This window comes from Rhopilema esculentum, chromosome 14 (genome assembly GCF_057945365.1).
Source record: "Rhopilema esculentum isolate cy_ngs chromosome 14, ASM5794536v1, whole genome shotgun sequence".
Taxonomy (NCBI): Eukaryota; Metazoa; Cnidaria; class Scyphozoa; order Rhizostomeae; family Rhizostomatidae; genus Rhopilema; species Rhopilema esculentum.
Window position 1 is genome coordinate 6,074,007 of NC_142828.1, and position 21,410 is coordinate 6,095,416.

At 36.3% G+C, this 21,410-nt stretch overlaps 1 protein-coding gene across 2 annotated transcripts in view; it reads left to right on the forward strand.

Annotated features, from left to right (window-relative positions):
• Positions 1 to 1,787: 1,787 nt before the first annotated feature.
• The window catches only part of LOC135696043 (ATP-binding cassette sub-family C member 4), a 33,362-nt gene continuing 13,739 nt past the window's right edge, over positions 1,788 to 21,410 (forward strand). For both annotated transcript variants that reach the window (XR_016144606.1, XM_065215307.2), the window contains exons 1-22: positions 1,788 to 1,979; positions 5,619 to 5,729; positions 6,005 to 6,122; positions 8,449 to 8,664; positions 8,984 to 9,073; positions 9,852 to 10,015; positions 10,337 to 10,462; positions 10,960 to 11,209; positions 11,836 to 11,949; positions 12,431 to 12,481; positions 13,124 to 13,165; positions 13,625 to 13,816; positions 14,091 to 14,185; positions 14,401 to 14,487; positions 15,536 to 15,632; positions 16,011 to 16,271; positions 16,964 to 17,101; positions 17,573 to 17,610; positions 18,266 to 18,510; positions 19,056 to 19,135; positions 20,294 to 20,444; positions 21,073 to 21,309. Coding sequence is in view for 1 of the 2 variants with exons in the window: in XM_065215307.2 (XP_065071379.2) it covers positions 1,903 to 1,979; positions 5,619 to 5,729; positions 6,005 to 6,122; positions 8,449 to 8,664; positions 8,984 to 9,073; positions 9,852 to 10,015; positions 10,337 to 10,462; positions 10,960 to 11,209; positions 11,836 to 11,949; positions 12,431 to 12,481; positions 13,124 to 13,165; positions 13,625 to 13,816; positions 14,091 to 14,185; positions 14,401 to 14,487; positions 15,536 to 15,632; positions 16,011 to 16,271; positions 16,964 to 17,101; positions 17,573 to 17,610; positions 18,266 to 18,510; positions 19,056 to 19,135; positions 20,294 to 20,444; positions 21,073 to 21,309 (2,980 nt within the window). In the remaining variant the exon portion in view is untranslated. The remainder of the gene's footprint in view (positions 1,980 to 5,618; positions 5,730 to 6,004; positions 6,123 to 8,448; positions 8,665 to 8,983; positions 9,074 to 9,851; positions 10,016 to 10,336; positions 10,463 to 10,959; positions 11,210 to 11,835; positions 11,950 to 12,430; positions 12,482 to 13,123; positions 13,166 to 13,624; positions 13,817 to 14,090; positions 14,186 to 14,400; positions 14,488 to 15,535; positions 15,633 to 16,010; positions 16,272 to 16,963; positions 17,102 to 17,572; positions 17,611 to 18,265; positions 18,511 to 19,055; positions 19,136 to 20,293; positions 20,445 to 21,072; positions 21,310 to 21,410) is intronic.

Consider the following 21,410-nt stretch of genomic DNA (forward strand, 5'->3'; position numbering starts at 1 on the left):
ATCTTGTTACGTCAATTGTTTTGAAGGTGAACATGCTCCAAAACCTGTGTGGATGTGTCCATTATTATTCGTATTTTCCTACTGGCATTCGCATACATTTTTCATCACTTGCTTTATAGAATGTAAGCGTTTTGGTCTTAATCTTTGCCTCTAGCACCACCCCTGATTTAAAACATTTATTTTAACCATTGAAAAATAAAATAGTATTCTTACATGTTGTATGAACTACTAGCTTTGATGTTAAAAATGAGCACCAAACATGAAACCCAGAGCAAGTTGTATCGATATATCAATACTTATAAAGTATCTAGTTTGCTAGTACTGATATGAAATTTAATCAAAGAATATAGATTTTCAGATCTACTTTCTTTAACCTTGAAAACAAACTATGAGTATCGTGCTTGATCACGTTCTCTTTGATCATCTAATATAGTATAAACAAAATGATTCCTGTTCGAATAGCTATGATCAAGACTGCAGGACCAACAATTAGTTCTTTTTAGTGTGACAATTTGTTTTTTGAACAAATTTTTAAACAAATCAAGCAATTTGAAATATCAATTTCAGTGGCTGGAAACTTCCTCGAAGCTTCGCAGGAAATCTTGAATTTTTTATTTTGCTGCCAGGAAGAATTTTTTTTTCAAGGCCTGCTCGTTAATAAGTTTGAAACCATTGATTGCTAAAACATACCACTCTGAAATTAGCTTTTATGTTATTAGCTTTTATGTGTGTAAACCTTTGCCTATGAAATTTAACTCTTCTATCGAGGGTTTCAAAATATGTCAAAGTTGATTTCAATAACGAGTGCGATTTCTCGTACGGTGCTGCACCGATTTCTCACTCAGACTCATTTATCAGCTCTACCCCTTCATTGTCCACCCCTTTATTTTGGGGCTGGCGCCGCCCCTGAATTGAGCACACATTAAAAATCATATTTCAAGATTCTCACTATAGTCTGATACATTAAGATGCTCATCTTGTCTAGGTATTCATCCTGACTGCTTAGAAAAGTCCCATTAAGGCCTGACAGGGAGTCCAGTCGATTTGAGGGCCTTACCAAATGGCTACCATATGGCCCAGTTTCGATATTAACACAACAGCTTGGTTTACCTTGCGATTTATTATAGAAAATGAACAACGTTTTATATTTCTCGAATCAACAACAGTCAATGGCGGAGAAATTTGTCAATGAAGGATCATGCACGTACAAAGAAATGCACTAAGGACATAATTTCCGTCCATATGTTACCATTTGAGGGTTATTGTCTAAAAAGACTATCACGTGAGGGTAATTTTTTAACATTTTAGCTTTGGCCCTCTTTGACCCTGACTGGACCTCCCTGTTAGGCCATAATGGGAGTACCCCCCCCCCCGGGTTTGGTAATAGAGGAAATAAACTAAATTCAGATGTCAAAACTGAAATCGTTCTACTTGAATATAATTGTAAGGTAATAAATAGTTACCAAAAAAGCAATTCATCGTGATGAATTTAGTGGAGGTTTGATGCAATTTGCTAGGAAAGGCAAAAACGAGTACTACTTTCCATCTTGCGGTACCTAGTTGGTAAATTTTCAAACTTGTTGGCAAATGAAGAATGGTTTGACCACTTTGTCGGCATAAACCCTCTAAGAACGAAGAGTGGTTATAACAATTAAGCTATCTTTACTCCAGTGGAGAGAGTAAAATCATAAAAATCACCGCTCATTTTAGAAAACACGATACTTTTCTTTCAGTTGTTTGCGTCAGCATAATTTAGCCCGACCCGGTCCCCCTGTGAAAAAATAATGAAATTGAGCTGAATTACGGTAATATTTGAACATGGATTAAGATGTTCCAAGAGAAGAACAGATAAGAAATATGCATTCGTCTTGGGGATTCACATCCTAAGGTTAGCATACCGAGATGGAAACAATAAAAAAACTAAGGAAATCACCGAATCCTCGGGAAACGGCGCCGTTCCTTTCCAAGCTGACATTTTGGTAAGTTAAAAGATCAAAACATGTGAGCAGTCGACTGCTCGGCAAAGCTCAGTTGTAACAGAATGTTCTTCGTCAGTTTGTTTTCATTGCTTCTATAGAATGCTTTAGCTTTTATTTGTATTCATGGTTTCCAAGGATCGTGTTATGCTGTCCTAAAATCTCTAGTCACTTCCTTGTCGGAAATCAGTAATGACCAGGTTGCTTGTGGTCGACCTTTGCTTGTCAGGAAACGTGTGTCCATGGGACGGAAAACTGTCAAACAGACTCAATTGTGAAGCACCACCAAAGAACTTCAAGCATGCCCTAATGTCAGCGTAGGCCAGCATTACCAAAAGTTAGGAACAACATAGCATGCCAAGCATCAGCTGAAAAATTAGTAATAAAAAACAATTTGTTTTTGAAAATGTTTCAGGTTAACAAAAATAACAGACTCAATCTCTTAATCAACCTTACTGAAACTGAGACTCACTCTAGGTTCTAAAAGTATTTTAAAGGATTGGCCCCAGTAATGTTTAAATTTAGGGGTTGGCAAAAAATCTTGTTGATACAAAAATCTTTAAGGGAAATACATAAAATATATTTCTAAATCAGTTGAGAGCACTTGCCTCTGTGGTCCCCACAGATAAATTGATGACCCTTTGAAGATGTCCTTCTGAAATTGAAATTGGTGGCTGGCCTGACGTATCCATTTACACTAAAAGTATGGAAACAACAATGGCAGCTCATAGAAGCCAAGGTCTGAGCCAAGAGGTTTTTAAAAACATTTGCAATAAAATATTTTGGTAATGAATGTCATTGGTACAAAAGTGTTTGCGTTATACCAATAGCTTTTGAATGATAATAAATTTGAAAGATTATCTTACTATTTTGTGGAAAAAAATCATGGAATGGCTAGGCCAGTGCTTCAGAAAAGCTCTGGAAAATGTTTACGAAAGGTTCATAAAAATTGCCTTAAAATACAGGCAAAACTTGAGAAGCAAAGGATAATTCAATCAAACTTGAATCTTTAATACATGAATCTTTGTTCTGACTTTAAATATATTACCGAGAAGATCAAATTTGGCTGAGATGTCAAGATTAAAAATGATGTGAACAATTTCTAAAGCTCTAATTTAGTGATAAAAAATAGCTGGCTTTTTAAATAACATAGAAAGTTTGGGTGTAGTCAATTAATTTCAATAACTTTAAAGGCATAATAAACATAGAACGCTTTGATTTAATTTTTTGATTTTCTTGTGCTTAGATAATGAGTAAATCAGAATTCAAGATAAACAAGCATTTAAAATCAAATGTAGAGCAATGACCTTGTGTCAGCAATGAAACTTTAAAATTAAAGTGCACTGTTATAATTACTTTTTTAGTTATAATTTCATCATCAAAAGAAGCTTTGAGCTGTTTGCTTGAAATTCTAACATTTTTGGCTCATTTTTCTTCAAAAAAGTAACACTTTGTGGTCATCTTCCATGAATACTTAGAAAATATTTTATAGAATTGTTTTGAAGCAGTCCTTGAAAGTTCCCCTGAAGTTTTTCCCCCAAAACATCAAACCAATAATTAAATCTTCTTTTGCTGAAAGTTGCAGATATGGCAAATGTATTTTCCTGCCACAAACTATTCTTTCCAAGCCCCTTCATCTTGTCAGCTTAGGCCCGTGGCCACTGTGAGCTGCCATTTTGACCTACCGTTTCCATACTTTTGCCACCCCAGTGTAATTTTAAAGAACATGTTGTCTCCTTCAAAGTACAATGGTGATGGCTATGGTAAATAGGGGAGCAAAATTTGTCTTTTGATACACCAGTTTTTATTCATTGAAAATTTTTTTGGATCCTGAAAACAATAGGCGTGCAGCCAACAGTTCTGCCATTGTCTATCAAGGACTGTTGACCATGCTTTTTTGTCTATATATAAATGGTTGTTAAGTGCTAAGCTATGGATAGTTTTCAGCCCCCTGAAGTAAGTACGTTCTGGTACATATAAATTAACTTATGATCGTATTGCATGCCCATAAAAGCATCAGCAAAGTAAGTGAATTGATTGGCAATAGAAAGTGGTATGGCAGGGGATCTTTTAACATACAAACTAGTGGGGAATTACCCCACCAGGCCCTATTAAGTTTTCCACTAGTTTGTCCATGATTCCCCACTAGCAGGTGCCCTTTTGTTGAAAATTGTTTTAGAAACCATTACTGCTTGCTATGTCTTTGTCCCTTTATATATGAGTCAAATCAGGCACCGCGCAGCCATCGGGTTAGCAAAGACTAAAATTTAACAAATTTCTATATGGCTTAGAATAGACAGTTTGATGATTTTCAGAAAATCATTGATTAATGATTTTTAGGAAAATTTCAGGAGGGGAGGATTCATGCGTTGGGAAAAGAAAGAAAGGGTGATCTTTGGTTCAGAGTGCACATCGATGTGGATAACAAGAAGCTGTTATATTTGATTGCAAGGGTGCATTCCATGTTATTAGGTCCAAAGGTCTTCGGTGTTCACTCAGGTTTTTTTGGCCTTCTAAGTGCCGACTAATAAAAAAAGTTTGGCATATATTTAATTTTCATTAGTTGGCGTCCTAAACATGAAGCCATGTACATAGTTAACATAGTTAACATAAATTAGTATTTTCAAGAAGAGGCGTTTTCCAGCATTCTTGAGGGCGTGGCCTAAAACAATTCGGCTGCGCCCTTGTTAGCCCTCCCACCTTTAGACTGGTGCACTGTCGGTGTGTCAAATTTTGTGTTATTTTTTTTGTTTCATCGACAATATAAATCTCTGACTCTGTTTGGTTCTCTTACACAACACCAAAGTGAGGTAATGAAATTTGCAGGAAAATTCATTTTCCTGCAAACATGGCTGAAATTGCGTTCTTGTCCTGCAAACATGCCGAAACTGAAAGCTTGTTATTTTGTCTGGTTTATATGTAACTTTTCGCTGTTTTAGGAGTAAGGGCTGATGTGCAAGACCTTGAAGCCTTACATACTTTACATACACATCCCTTTGCTTTTGTTTCTGCCGTCAGTTGTGTCACATTAAGAAAAATGCCCTTTTGTGTCAATTCCCCACCAGTGAAAATTTCTTAAAAGATCCCCATGTGAACTGGTGAGCATTCCCTGCAGAATTTTGTTGCACCACACACTTCAAAATGATCTGTATCATCTTGTCTTCAAAATTCCTTCTTAAAGCTGAAAATGAAGAAACTTGTCTCAGAGTAATATAGGAATGGACATTGTTAAAACTTCTATAGTTTGATATTGTGAAATTTTGAGACTCATTTGGATAATTTTAACATAATGTGTAGACAAATGATTCTTCTCCTTTGCTATTGTAGCTGTATGAATCTTTTTATCTGTTGAAAAGGAAGGGAAGGGGCCACAACCCGACAACCAATAAAATTATAGTTTTATTCAAGCATTGGTTAACTCACCATCCTGCTGCTTAGATCATGGCCTTTTCTTGATTTAGCTCATCAATCTTGGCTGAAGTCTCATCCCAACCCCTCTTTTTGTTTCACAATACATAGTTGTTTAACAAGCAAAAGTTTTATTCATACAGGAAGTTTTAACCTTTACCCTTTATAAGAAATTGTTGTAAAGTGAAGGAATTTAAGATTTTTTTAAAGTTTTTTATAAAATTATCCAATCAGGTATTTGAATCCACTATTCAGAAAAGGATGGAAGACACCATTGGAGTCTTCAGATTTGCACGAAACATTGAAAGAATATTCTTCAAAGCAGCTTGGAAGCGACTTAAAAAGGTATGATAAGTGTTATACTCTTTTTCAAATTGAAATAAAAATCAGCCACTTTTAATGATTGAATGCCTTTGCTCAACATTGATTATTGAAAATTTATCTTTAGGTTTTGTTTGCTCTTTTTAGCAACTATTTTTATCAAGCGTGCTTTAGTAAAGAATAGATTTAGTTACAAAAAACTAAGAAAACTTGGTAAGCTGCTCAGAAAAGACAATAAGAAAATGATGTGAAAATGATTCATTTCATGGAATATTCTGTATTGAATTCTGTTTTCTCAGTGAATGGAACAAAGAGCTGGAGAAAAAAAAGACAGGGAAAAAAGCAAGTCTCCTGCATTCACTGACAAAAACACACAAATCAACCATCTTGAAACAAGGCTTGCTACTTTTCACTGAGGTAGATGTCCAGATTTACTTTGTAGAACCATTTTTATCTGAAATGATAAATTTATCTTAAATACCTTATTTTGCCATGTATAAAACGCATCTTTGCAAAAGACGCACTCTTAATTCCATGTTTGAATTATGAAAAAATAGTTATATATATTTAAGTGAAAGAATAAACTTAATAATACTATAGACACTTTTTCTCAGGGGAAAATTCTTTCAAACTGCATTGTTTAGAATACCATGTTCTGTTAAACTGTTATGTTTAAGATCATCAAGTAGAAAGTTTATCATCATAAAATAAGCAAAGTCATCATTAATGTTTACAGGTTTTAAAATCCATAAAATTCTTGTTGTCATCCCTTTCATTCACAACATTCACAACGATGAAGCAAATGCAGGGTGTACAACCCTTCCGTTTGGTAGTAAAAAGCTTTTGTCACATATTTTGCTATCGTGGCTAAATTTTTTGCTAAATTTCCTGCCAAAGTGTGATTATTCGAATTAAGAAAACAGGTGCTCAAATTATCATAATATTTTGTCTAAAAAAGGAAATTTTGCCTTCAAAAGGAAATGATGGGATAGTCAATGTTTTTATGCATGAGACACGCCCTATAACAAATGCCAATAATAATTCGAGAGAGGGTGCGTCTTATACACGGATAAATACATTAAACATACTTTTATTTCATAAATGATATCATAAGGATAAGGATATCACAAAGGACATCTTGGTAGTCTTTAGTCATTCCTAGCCAAAATATCTTCTGGGACGCTGAAGATCATTGTCACCCAAGGCAATCAAATAGACTCTTTTCATTACTTAAACCTTGTCCATAACTTGCAAGTTTTAACAAGGATGTTTTAAAAAGTGTAGTGTACAATGAAAACACTTTAGAATAGCATAGGAAGAAAACAGGACTGGAGTTCATTATTTCCTATCAAGTGCAGTGGTGTGGTGGCCAGGGGGCTGGGGGACACGTTCCCCACCAGCAACCAGGAAGAAGGGGTTGCTGAAGATGAGGCAACTCTGCAAAGGGGGCGCCAAAATCCCGTGGAAAACAAATGTGAACGAAGAAGGCCACTTAACATAGCAGCGCTCCAAAGAAACGCATATATCAATACGGGGAAGTCTTTCTCTCGTCTCTTTCTCTTTTCCTTTGCACTTCAACCTCACTCCACCTTCTCCGCAACCCAGGGTAGGGGTAGCATCCCAGCATCCCTTGGCTGTCCACCATAACGGTCCATGAGTAGTCCACTAATTTGCTTCGCCCTAAGGAGGTTGGAGATGAACCATAAATGCCATGGGAAATTTTAACGACCAGATACCTCAAATTAAAATAATACCTCAAATTTACAAAGATACTTAGCCTGGTGTTTTCAATGGTAAATTGCGGTACCTTTGACGCCCTTTAATCGCGGTCTTGTCAAATGCAAAATAGACAAAACTACGGGGTGTAATGATAAATATAAGCTTATGAATATTTGCTAGATCTATGTACGTGGTAGATATTTTGGATGCTATTTCGAGGCATCCTAAGGAAGTTATACTTTCAATTTTTTTCTTACTACCAACCGTGGTGGCGGCTTACACTTAAAACCCTCTACACTAATGAGGTTTTGGCATAATGATACAGAAAAACTCGTGATCATTTCCTTTGATCTTCCTACTTTCTAAACCTATGTTGTAAAAACTTTAATTGAGATTTCAGCTGTCATAATCCTAAAATTTTTCTTGCCCCCCACCATCGTGGTGGCACTTAGTAAGCCCCTTTACAACCTTGAGATTTTGGTGTAATGATAAGGGGAATTTCTGAATATTTCCTTTGATCTTCTTCCAATCTAAACCGATGTTGATAATATTTTCGATTCAGTAAGCCACCGCGCGCTAGAATGTTGTAAGGGCAAATTTTTTTTGCCTCCAACCATTGTGGTGCCCTTCAAGAAACCCCTGAAACTGTGTTTATACTGCCCCCTCAACTTTCAATCATGTTTCGCTGGCCCTGATAGGGTTGTATCTTGGGCATATACTCTCTAGGGGGCGCCGAGAATGATTGGTGCCCCCTAGAGAATTTTGAGCCACCACGCCATTGACGAAGTTATTGTTGTGTTGATTGTAAGCATTTCAGGCTGTTAAGATCGTGCCTTTCTATGCTCTTACAATGCAATTTATATCCCCTATGAATGCTACTGATGTTTATATATTTTGTTTCTCTCTATTTTACTACTTCTTTATTACCTTCTTAAATTCAATAATTTGAAAGAATAGAAAAAACAGTTCAGACCATTTAAACGCCTCTTATTCTTAAATAGATATTAACTTTGTTCTTCAACAGGCTTGTCTGCAGGTAGCCTCTCCATTTCTGGTTGGATTTCTTGTTGAAATCTTTGGTTCAAGTAATGCGCAAAATAGAAATGCGGCCTACATGTATGCTGGAGGAATCTTGCTCATATTCACTTTGTCTCTGATTTGCCGGCATGCGGCGCTTTTCATTTTGGAACGCCTCGGACTGAAGATGAGAACTGCATTGACTGAACTTGTGTATCAAAAGGTACTCGCATATTGATTGTATATCAAATCTAGACAAAGTGAATTCTTAAGGTAACATATTATAGACACCAACCAAACAGAGAACGAATGATTGTAATCCTCAACTTCTTTCCAAAATTATAATTATGTCCTTTCAAAAACTACTTTTAAATGTGATACAACATATAAATATTCCTATCTTTTTTCATTGCAAATAACTTAGATTTGGCTGTAACTATTCTTTTTAAGGAAAGTATATTACATGGTATCGAATACTTTGAGTCTAAGCATATAGTGCGAGCTCGATTTTGGTTCCCTAATTTTTTCATAAACTCTTGCAGGCACTCACACTAAATCAAAGTGCATTTTCACAAACCTCATCAGGACAGATTGTCAATTTCGCATCGAGTGATGCCCAGAAACTGCTAGTTGTAAGTTCACTTTGATTGCTAAAACACTTTCAGTCAATTTCGCATCGAGTGATGCCCAGAAACTGCTAGTTGTAAGTTCACTTTGATTGCTAAAACACTTTCACTTTCCTTCGATTGTTGAAAGTCAACATTGGTCTGCCAAGAGCGAGATTGTCTTGACTCGAAATTTTAGAAGAATAAAATGAGTTTTCATAGTCATCTTTATCACAAGAAGTGCTCAATGAAAATAAATCTTGAAATTTATTAAATTTTTAAAATTTTCTAAACTAACCCATTATAATAATGGACCGACTACAAAGGATTTTTAGAGGTATCTCAACATTTTTCTCCATGTCACCCTCTGTGTTCGCAAATGTCTTCGAAACAGAAATTAATACTTATTCCTTGAATGCTCTCTCAGATATCAAGTAGAATTGAAAATAGTGTTGGCAAAATTTAACACTTATGTTTTAGCGATAACATCATGTTTTTTGTATTCTTGAATTTTGGACAGGGTTCTTTCAAAAAAATATGTCAAGAATCTTTTCTTGACAATTAGTTTAGATTTTGAGCAGTAGCGGACACCTGGGAGGGGGGGGGGGTGGCCGCACCCGAATATTATGGAGGACAATGACCTTTTGTTCTATAATAATAGGAAAATGGTACGTCATTATCTCAAAACAATAGGCTTGCACCCCCCCCCTCCCCAATATTTGACCAAGTGTCTGCCCCTGAATTTTAGTGACAGCTTTTACAGTTACAAATCACCCGAATTAATTGACTTTGCTATTTTTTGCAGGGACTGCTCTTTGTGAATTCGTTTTGGATAGCGCCATTCCAGCTCCTTGTCATCTCTGTTCTTATTTATACCCAAATTGGCATCGCTGTGTTTCCCGGCGTTGGCCTAATGCTACTCTTTATTCCATACCAAATTGGGCTGGGGAAGCTTTTTGCATATCTAAGGTAAATCTGAACCTGCTTTTTTGGATTGTTCTAGAGTCTTTTTCGGTGGTTTCTTTTGAATTCTTGAGTATAGTATGCTTGAATCAGTAACAGCATATTGTTTTCAAGGTTTATAAATCCTTCCCCAAATTGCAGCATCCTACAACATTTAACTTACATATACGCTTATGTTATTGGTCCTCAATCTTCGGTAAGAATGGTGACAACGCCTTCAACAGCCGCACTTTTTGTTTGTTCTGTTTTCACTGATTTGAATGTGATGTTGATGTCCGTTGATACTATTCTGCCTGTATAACACTGAATTATATGTATCTGTTATAGGCGCAAAGTTGCAGCCCTTACAGATCAGAGAGTGAACATCATGAGTGAGGTGATCAAGGGAATGCGTGCAATTAAGATGTACTCTTGGGAGGAGCCTTTTACGAATATCGTCAACGCGATTCGACGGTACGAGACTTTCTTTAATTTCTTCTATGGATTTGTTTTCATAAACTTCTGAACACACTTCTCTTGTACTAATGCCAGTTTTCTCTGATGTACATACTTGTTACCATACCCCATCCAAGCAACATTAGCGTACTGCAGAGGGAAACATGTCGAGTAAGCAGAACCTCATTTTTGAAGGTACAACAAAATATTGGCTTAAGTATCAATTCCTTTGTCTACGTTTATTCCAGCTGAGACATTCTATCAGTGACCTCGATATAGCTTGGGCTGAAAACCCTTTTAAGATAAAATTGCCTCTAAAGGAGACTTATAACACAATTTGAACCTTGTGTAAGAAGTGGGTGTTTGCCAGAGAAGGTAAGGTCGACAAGAGGTTATTGTTGGAAATTTGGGTAGATATTTTACGATAGTAGCGTTCCTGTATTTTTCCGACACAGGTCACATTATACTATACTTTTCAAGAGAAAACTCATTTTCTTGTTTTTTTGTTTGTGAAGGAAAGAGATTGGTCGTATTAAACAAACAGTCATGGTACGGGCCCTGAACTCGACAGTTTTTACTTCAATGCCATACTTATGTGGGCTTCTGATGTTTACAACTCATTATCTCCTTGGCGAAACATTAACTCAAAAGAAAGTCTTCAGCATTATTGCCCTGTTACAAGTTCTGAGGTTCCATTTGAATCTTTTCCTTCCGATCGCTGTTCAATGCGGCGCAGAGATGGTTGTCGCCTGTTCTCGTGTACAGGTTTGTTGCTAATTTTCTTCATTTTTCCATATCGGAAATGCTTCATTGCAACCTTCAATTTATCTCTTTGTTCACACCAAGGCGTTTTATTTGAATAAGGTTCACATATGTAGAAGCTGGGTGGGAGGGGGCCAGTGCTCCCAAAAATGACGTCTTGTGAAAAGTTGTCTCTGTCGTGAGAAAATTTTAGGCAAAAAGAGATGTTCATTTTTGACAATGCCCGCTTTTGTCAGAAAAGTACTCTTCTTAAAGATTATTTGCCGTTTTCTTTAAAAGAGGACTTTTTCGGCTGAAAGATCTTGTACAGCAAAGAACACTATAACGGCCAAATAAAGAAGAGAATACAACAACCTCCTGCTTCTATGTCCATGTAAGGAAAAATAGGCAACCCAACTCCTTCCAGGGGAATTGTCAGGCCGCAAAGCTAATTTTTAGCCTTTTCTGTCCCTATATTCTTACCTGCTTTCTATTTCGCTGTAAGTACATACTAGATACATTTCTTGTATTATAGTCTCATTTTCAGTACAGAAAGGATCTGACTACGGTTAATATTGCCATTTTTTCGACATATTTCCTGTACTATTAGAAACAAAAGCAGTAAAATGATTACGTTTGGTTTTTTGTAGGAATTTCTGGAACTGGATGAAATGAAATCGGAGAATGTTGTGTCCAGCACTTTGTCTCAAGAAGACCCAATTCCCTACGTCGTTGCCAAAAGCTTAAAAGCTTCTTGGAGCAAGGTAAGCAACCTATATCTTTAAGCTTTTAACGTTGCCATTTTTGTCTCAGCTGTAAAGGGCATCCCTTGTGTTTCTTTGTTGGGATATGTATCTTAATCTCTTGGTGATACTCCTTCTCATAGAACATTTCCATCTAAGAATATTCCCACCTATTATTTTGGGTGGGAGCGTTGTGACCTTAGGGAGAATAGATAGGAATGGTCAATTGGAGACGTTTTTTTCGCAAACCTTAAGAATAAACTTTACTGCAACGGCACTTATCTTCTCTATTTCTTTGACCACCAATAAACTTGATCATCATTTCCCCTGACTAACTTTACATTTTACCTGGTTCCTCATTTAGTCCTTTCGGGGTCTCCTCTTCCCCCTAATATTTTGAAATCTTTCTTCTTTAGAAGCTCGCTTTCTTATGCATTTAGATCAAGAAATCCACCTTTTTTAAGAACAGTAATTGAAACGCTCCTTTTTTCCTGATTTGCAGTCAGAAGATGATCTCAGTCTCAATGGTATTCACTTTGATCTCACTGCTGAGGTAAGGAATCTGATTTCCTATTGTAGTGATGCAGATTAACTTCCCTATAAAAGGCATTATGTATAATAATATGTCTGGTTTAGCAAGTGACGATAACAAAATGAGATTTTAAACGAGATTCTCTAGACACATGTTGAGAATTTCATAGGTTAGGTGGGTGAGCAAAACTTAAGGGTTTACAACAACTAAAAAGTCATTTTTTTAAAAGGGTCGCCTACTAAACGGAAATACCATTGTCAGAAAAATAGATGGCATACCGCTGGTAATTGTCACCTCTTTTGCTAAGAACCAGCCTGGTTTCTGGTGATGTCAACGATAACAAGAGGATAAAATGAGGTTGATTTGAATGGTCCTGTCATGGTTCTTTTAAGATGCAACCGTGAAACACGGTTTTCAATTTTTCTTTTGGTCCAGCACCAAGGACAGAATGTGTAATTTTACAATTAGACGAAAGTGAATGAGGTTGATTTTTAGGGGGAGGGGGGGTGGGGGGATTTGACATTTGTGATGTCAAAAACGTCACTAACGTCTGCCAATAATGAGAAACTAATCAAAAATATATCATTAGTCTCTAAATATGTTGAACTAAATCTTGCTGATCAAATTATTCATTTTGATTTCATAATTTTTTTATTTTCGTAGAAGCCTTTACTAATGATTGCTGGACCTGTTGGGGCCGGAAAGGTGAGCCCAAGTTTCTCTACAAAAATTTCATGCCTTTAGTTGAATGTAAGCTGTTTAGTTGGCAAAAAGCCAGACAACAGCTGCAGGCATTTTGAACAAAATGAAGATCTTTTTTGCTAAGCCGCATTTTTCTCAGATATATATGTATAATTTATTTTCTTTTAATGGCAAATGCTAATTTTCTTCAGAATTACATGTTAAACACTTTAAATGAACAAATGGTCTGTTTTCAAGTGGCAAGGTTGATATTTGTAACTGAATTGAGTAGCAAAGTAAAAAAGATAGTTTAAACCCTAACCGCCCTCCCCCCGTGACACCCCCACCAACATTGTATACCTTCATACTTATACAGTAAACTACTGTACACTTATGGTGAAATTGCACTTCAAAATATGAATCTATAATCTCTTGTTGAAAATGTCGATTTTCCTTGAAATTTTCTTAACCTTTTCCTTCCAGAGCTCAGTCTTAATGGCTTTGTGTGGTGAGCTTCCTATCATAGAAGGCCAAGTACAAATCAATGGTTCTATCGCTTATGTTTCGCAACAGCCGTGGATCTTTTCAGGGACTGTCCGACAAAATATTCTTTTTGGACAGCCATATGTGGCAGGGAGGTACAAAGAAGTGATTAACGCATGCGCTCTCGCAGAGGTCAGTGGGTAGCCTACGCTCCCTATTTTTCATGTTTTCTGCCTTGAAATACTTTGGTTGACGAGCATTTTTTATACCTAGCTTGAAGGTAAAATTCATAAGCATTTAATGAACTGCCCAACTTGTTTTATTTCCATTGAATCCCTAAGCAAATCAATGATGAAAATTCAGGTTACGATACCAAACATTTTATTGCTGTATCGTTATACCTCGTCCGCATTTTACTAATTTTTACTTATACTTCGTCCTCTTTTACTAATTTTGTTCTGGTCAGGATTTGAGTCATTTTCCGGAATCTGATCACACGATCGTTGGAGAGAGAGGAGTCTGCATCAGTGGAGGTCAGAAAGCACGGATCAGTTTGGCAAGGTTTGTACAAAAACTACGTCTATTGCTCCTCTTTCATGAACTTGAAAGCAGTAACTCTTAAGACATTAAATGCTTAAAAACGTTGTTTCAAAAGCTTAAAAAAACAAGAGCGTTTCTTGGTGGAAGTTACAAGATTCAAAAAACGATTCTTAGACTGATTCACTAAAGTAAGAATATGATATGATCCTAATGATTCAAACATTTTACTTTTACAGGGCTGTTTATCGAAACGCTGACATCTATCTGATGGATGATCCATTAAGCGCTGTTGACACAAAAGTTGGGCGCCACGTGTTTGAAGAGTTGAGTAACAGTGATTTTGATCGTTTTTTTATAGCGTTAGACCTTAGTCTTTTTGTATTTGCCTTTTGGCTATCAGGGAATCAATTACAGTGAGTCTCTGCAAAGAAAAACATTATTTTCAAGAGTACCACTGTTTTTGATTCTTATTTTGACGTACATATTGTCATTTCAAAGTCAAAGGGACCTTTTCGAAATGTGGGTAAATTCCACGCATTTGGAAAAGAAAAGAGCCAAAATACCTTCAAATATATAAGCAATGCAAAAATAGAAAAATATTTAATCAGTTTTTTCGCTGAGGCACAAAATATTAAATAGTAACAAAACAAGTATTTGATGGCTTGGGGGAAGGGGATGTCGCTAGTTCAAGGTTTCCAACTCAATTACAAATGCTTCTTGGTCAACATTGCGAATTTTAACGGAGAAGTATTTTATCTTTCAAAGCTTTGTGCATTTCTCGGTCTGAAAATGATTTTTTTAGTTCTTAGCTTCTTTATTGCTGAGATTTACTGCATGTCTGAAAAGTATGAAAAGACGAAATGAAGGGATTTGTGTCCAGCAAAAAGTTTTCTACTCTCAAGGATTTTGCCTTGTTGCAGCAAAATGATATGCTATTTGCTTATCTTTTGTCTAAAAGGTTTTGATTTTCTTCATTTGTTGGAAGAGTTATCTTATATCGCAGACGATGACGGTGCACGGCCACTGTTTGTAGAAAAGGCGACAAAGTCGAAAGATTGTGGTCCGCGTCTTTCGCTAGAAAGCTCTTTCTGCTCCAGATCACATTTCTGTTTGATTTATTGTTTGTTCATTGAATGACCCATTGACATACACATTTCTGGAAACAGAAGCTTTTTGGTTTCGTTTAAGTGCAAAAAGTAATTTTCAACTCTCAGTTGCTCTTAGTTTCAACTCTCAGTTAATGAATAATTGCTCTTAGTTTGAAGCCATAAAAATCAATTACCATAGTTTTGCTTAATGTAAAATTTTACCAGACAACAGTAAAATATATCTTTCAAGTTTCACATTTTAGCGATTCGATTCGTCTTATAGATGCATTAACGGAATATTGAAGACGAAAATCAGGATTTTGTGCACGCATCAAGCCCAGTACTTTAAATACGCTGATAAAATACTCGGCCTTCGCGAGGTAACAATGTATTATTTCATTGATGTAGTTTTTGATTTTGTTTTTTATGAATGCTGTATCATTCAAGTTCTTTAAAAAAAACCAGAATGTCTAAGAAACATCGCCTACTTGATTTGTAAGACTGTTTCTTAAATTTTTGAACAGGGCGAAAGCTGGTCTAGGCTTGAACGCTATTTGCAATCGAGCTATTTGTATGTTATCATAAATTGTATAAATTTTTATTCTGCGATTATTCTGCGATTTGTCCATTGATTGGTCGCGTTGACTGATTGAATTGATTGATCGCATTGACTGATTGCATTGATTGATCGCATTGACTGATTGCATTGATTGATCGCATTGGTTCAGCCATTGTTTAATCGCATTGATTTATCGTAGGGCAAGCAGATTACCCTTGCTTCTCTTGATGAGCTCATTGAAATGAGGTTCGACGTGAACTCTCTGACGTCAGAAGAATCCTTTGAGAAAGAATGGGACAGAGACAGTGCTGTAGACTTCGAAGAAGTTAGGGTACACGTGAAACAGCCCCGGGTCCGCTCAAACTCCACCACCTCGTCTCATTCTCATAGCTCTAGTATCAAAGTAGCTTCTCGTGTCAACCTCAGCTACGTTTCTGAAGAGTCCCTTACCGATGCTGTGGTAGGCTATACTTTTTTATCCTTATTTTATGCTGAATAATATATTTCAAGACCCCTTTGTTCACTTTTCAAGACCCCTTTGCTCACTTTTCAAGACCCCTTTACCTTTTTGCATGCCTTGTTTTTCTACCTTTGCCTCAAGGCTATTCTTTAGTGTAATCATGGATTTCGATACATTTCTTTATGTGATGTAATACCACTATTGATAGAGAAATTTGAAATATTTGTTTAGATATATTCAAATGACATATTGTTCATCCATATATTTCATTCATCAGTTATAGATGTATGCATCCAATAGCATGATAAAGTAACCTGTATTTATCATTGTGATTAAAACAGCATAATATGATTGCCTTTGTTTACGACTTTGTTGAAAAAGGATAACATAGAAGCAATAACTTTCTTGCAGGACATTATAGCAGTAACACACGGTATAGTGGGTCACGGAACCAATCGTTAACAAATCACACAAATAGAGTACAAAAAGTCCTTTAATTTTGTTGGAAAAATTTAGTTTGCAGATTTATTCAAAATATATATATTTGAAGTTTTATTGTCAATTTCTTATATCCAACCAACTCCTTTCAAAAGGAATTTAGGTTTTTGACAAAATATATAATTTAATTGGTAAGAAATTTCATCTTGCCTCAGCTGCTCTTATCTATCATTTACTGTTTGTTTTTCGTGCAGGATTTAGCTGAAGGCAACAGTGACGAAGAAACGAAAATGACGGGAACCATACCAGTACGACTGTACGTCAAATTTTTCAGATCTGGTGGCGGAATCATTTTATCCGTGTTCGTTTTACTCCTGTGTCTCATTAGTCAGGTGAGATAATGATTTAAGGACGCAGTCATTGGGTCTTTTTATGACATCATGAATGTTTCATTTCCTTTCATATGCGTATACTGTTCATAAGGTTTTGGGCCTATATTCTTGATAGAATCTGTATTTGCTTGCTGCTGTTTCATAGAACTTCCAAACATTTCAGTGAATTGTGATTTTACGGTTTTTTTCAGCAATGCATACCCTGCGACATTTTCCACGATATCACTTTATCTACATATATTTCATTAAAAAAGGCAAAGCTTCTAAATTGCACCCCTTAAATAAGCTCTTTTCAAGATCCCTTGAGCGGAGAACAGGGATCAATAATGTCTCATACTACCGAGCTGAAATGCTGCACTTGTGTTTTTGGGCAAAGTGCTAGGCAAAATGCATATGTTTTTGTCAAGCCTTATTCTTAAGATAATCATAATCACTTTGGAGATATATCACAGCTCTGTCTATTTATTTCAGCTTTCCAGAACTGGGGTAGATTGGTGGATCGGAAATTGGTATGTTTAGTAACTTACTTGTGTGAATAAACATTCCTAGAGCAAATGCAAAGTCCAATTAAATTACCTTTTTTTGTATTTAAATTCCCTCTTTCCAAATTTCTTCTTTGTTTGCTCGCTTTATCGATTCAGTTTTTAAAGTTTGTTCGATTTGTTATTTACTCTATCGTTTTCGTAATTAATAAGGCTGATTGACGTAGTCAATATTTTCATATTGACCAAACTTCCCAGGCCATCATATGTAAAATTTAAAAACCATAGTTGACAGACGAAAGTTTGTGTGACAAGCCTTTCCTGTATGCCGCCACCACTTGTGTGCAAAGATTCTTTGGTTTTCATACTAAAAACTAGAGTCTAGAAGGCGATTCAGATCGCAGAAATTTTAAATAAAGGGACTTCTGTTTTTATATTTGAGATGACTCTTTGTTTTACTTTGTCAATTCCAATCTATTCTCTTATTTATAGTAATTCAGTCAAAGTATTCTTTTAGTTATCTTACTTGGTTAACCAAAACGGAGAATTGATTTAAGATATGCATTTAGCTTATCTTCTTTGTGTCTTTTGCATTTCTTATCTTATCCTGTATTTTTTGTCTTTCTTAACCTCTCTGCAGTATCATTTGCAATAATTGTATATTTTTATTATTTTTGTGCAGGTCTGACGGCGAGGAAATGTCAGCCGCGAACAAGACATTGATCAACTTGAAATATTACTTCAAAACTGACAAGGAAAACAATTTGTACATGTTTGTTGGATTGACACTACTGTCATTTGTCTTGTCACTGTGCAACTCCCTGCTATTCTTCAACTTAGCAGTGGATGCAAGCAAGAAATTGCACGAGAATATGATGTCCGCTATAATGAAAACCTCACTCTACTTTTTCGACACAATTCCTGTTGGTGAGGTTTCTATGAGTTTATTAGTATCCTTTCAGAATAGCGTTCTGTACAGGGCCTTAAGATTTCTTTGAAAATAACAGACAACAACGCTTGAATAACTTTCCTCAACAGGATCAATAAAATTCTTATCTATCTTAAGAATGAGATGGGGAGAAGAAAAAAACACAGAGACCGGAGAAGTGTCCATCTTGCCTTCGGACAATATCCTTCAAGCCCTGAAAAACCATAAAAACAAAGCGGGGGCTAGGTATGATTTCACCTCCGCGGTCATTGGCAGTGTGACAGCAAAATCTTTTGGTCAGTGAGAAACTCTGTAAAAGTACCAAGGGCGAAGTGTTTGTGGATGACGAGACTCTTGCTGGAGCAGAAGGCCGTCAAAAATTCTGTTTAATTTTTATGCAGTTCAATCCTCTAGGTTTCACAATAGCCTCTTGTTAATTCGTTTCAATCCCCCCCCCCCCCCCCTGTTAAACCGGTTATACATCCAATTTTGTCGCAGATGTTTGGTATTTTTCATAAGCTTCACGTATTTATTTCTCTTCCAGGTCGAATCCTGAATCGTTTTTCAAAAGACACATATTTCCTTGACGAGGAAATGCCATGGGTATTTTTCGACGTGTCTTTGGTATGCTCTATTTTTTAACTTTGTTTTTGTTCAGAGCATTAATTAAACCTAGATATAGCCTCTATTCGTGTCCCAAATTTTGTATTGGTGGAAGTAATTCAGCCAAAATTTGATTGGTAAAAACAAAGTTAGTCAAGTGCATCTTACTGTTCGTTGGTTGGTGTTTGAACACTTCTTTTGTAACTCTGGTCTCAGTTTGTATTCGAACAACTCTTTTAGCATGGTTTCTCTAATATCTTTTTTTCTGTATTAAAACTGTAACGGGGACTTTCCACTTTCAAGTGGAGTAGAACCTGCAAAGCATTTGCTTTTAGCCGGTTCTGTATCGAAGTAGAAAAGAATGTGCACTTATTGTCTTTTTTGTCAATTAGCCTCTTTTGAAGCAGTGCAATTAATGGCAGGGGTGTAGTGCTATAAAAAAACAAGGGGCCCATTGTCTTAGCCACTTTAGAGAAACATTTCTCCAAAAACGATAACGTGAAAAAATTCCTCCGAAAAGTGGAAAGTGGCTATCTTTCGGCATTAAGGGGATTCAACCCATTGAGCCCTCAGCTCTAAACACCTGATTTAGAGGATTATTTGCTATCTAAACGAGATAAATGTCCACATTTCTCGTTACTACAGTACACTTTTGTGGAAACTTTATGTCATCATATTGGAGTTTCAAATTTTACTTTAGGGTGTCTCGTAGGCCATTGGCTCCAGTTAAGGGTTTGTTGGTTTGTTACGCTTGGGCTAACAGCAAACATATGTTCAAACTCAAGACTTATTTCTACCATGAACCTTTAAAAATAGATTGAAAAAGTCCAACAGAAATATTTGGATTTGATGAAATTAACGGAAACTACTAACAACGATTTTCTGACAATACAGACCATCTCTAAAGGCAAGCGACAGATACTGAAATGGCTTAAGTTATCTGTCAGTCAATATTAGCCAATTAAAAGATATGCGAGTCGTATGAAGTTCACTGATTGGTCAATTGCTGATTGACGGATTACTGTAAGCCACTTTGACGATTAGCCAATCAACGATGACTTCACTTTCTGAGCGTATACGTGATATGGGGATATTTAAAAGTTTGCGATAATTTTTTGAATCAATCATTATATGTTGTGATGTAAGACACACCTTTGATTAAAATGCTTTCCTTTGTAGTATGGGTTGTTCACGATAAATGCCTTGGTTATTAGTGCTGTTAGTGTTCCATACATAATCATCATCATGATCCCGTTGGCCATTGCCTTTTTCCTGCTGCGAAGATATTACTTGCAAACGGCAAGAGATATAAAACGACTGGAAGGGATTTGTAAGTTTTAGGACGATCTGTGTCTTATTATTGTAAGCTGTTATCTTTGTTTTTGAAAACCTCGGTGGCTGTCTTGTAAAAGGGGCTTTCAAGTTCAGCGAAAGGCAGCAATATTTGAATTTTGATATGGTTAAGCAACTTCGCTTGATATTTCAATGATCAGCTAGACTGGATGGCTGAGAGCAGCTTCTCTGGCTCAACTTACCTATCAAAGGAGGGCCAAGGGGAGGGCGTTAGAACAAAACATACTCAACATGTTGTTTGGAAAATTATTAAAACTGAGCATAATGAAAGTAACTGTTTACTTGTCTGTCATAAAGTGCTTTATGCCGTATTGGTCAGTTCTAAGTTGCTACTCCAAGTTTCATGCTTATGCGATCATTAGGCAAGAAACTGAACTGATAATAACAATTTCCAATGAAATGTTGCTGACATTGAACTTCCACGCATCTGTTGAAAGCCATCTTTTTACCATTATTTGATCCGAGATTGAAAGTTGAAGAGGATATCAACAAAGGGAGGAGATGATTCCAACAAGGGGAGGCGAGATTTTACTTCAGCATTGCAAAATGGAAGCTTTGTATGGCTTAATTTGAGTTGTTGATTAAGCACAAACTGTTTTTTTCAGCGAGAAGCCCGATGTTCGCGCATTTATCAGCCACTCTTGAAGGTCTAACGACGATCAGGTCATCAGGTTCTGTTGATAAAGTGACTGAAGAGTTTTTAGAGTGTCAAGATCATCAATCGGATGGTTGGTTTCTCTTCATCAGTAGCTCAAGGTGGTTCTCCATTCGTCTTGAAGCGATTCTTCTATTGTTCATTGGCTTTACTGTCTTCGCTCCAATGATAATACAGCATTTTGCAAGTAAGTGTATAGCGTGGCATATAGTATAGTATAGCTAGTACAATATAGCATGGCAGTGATGACTGCATTAAAATATGCTTACGAATTTTCGAATTTCGACC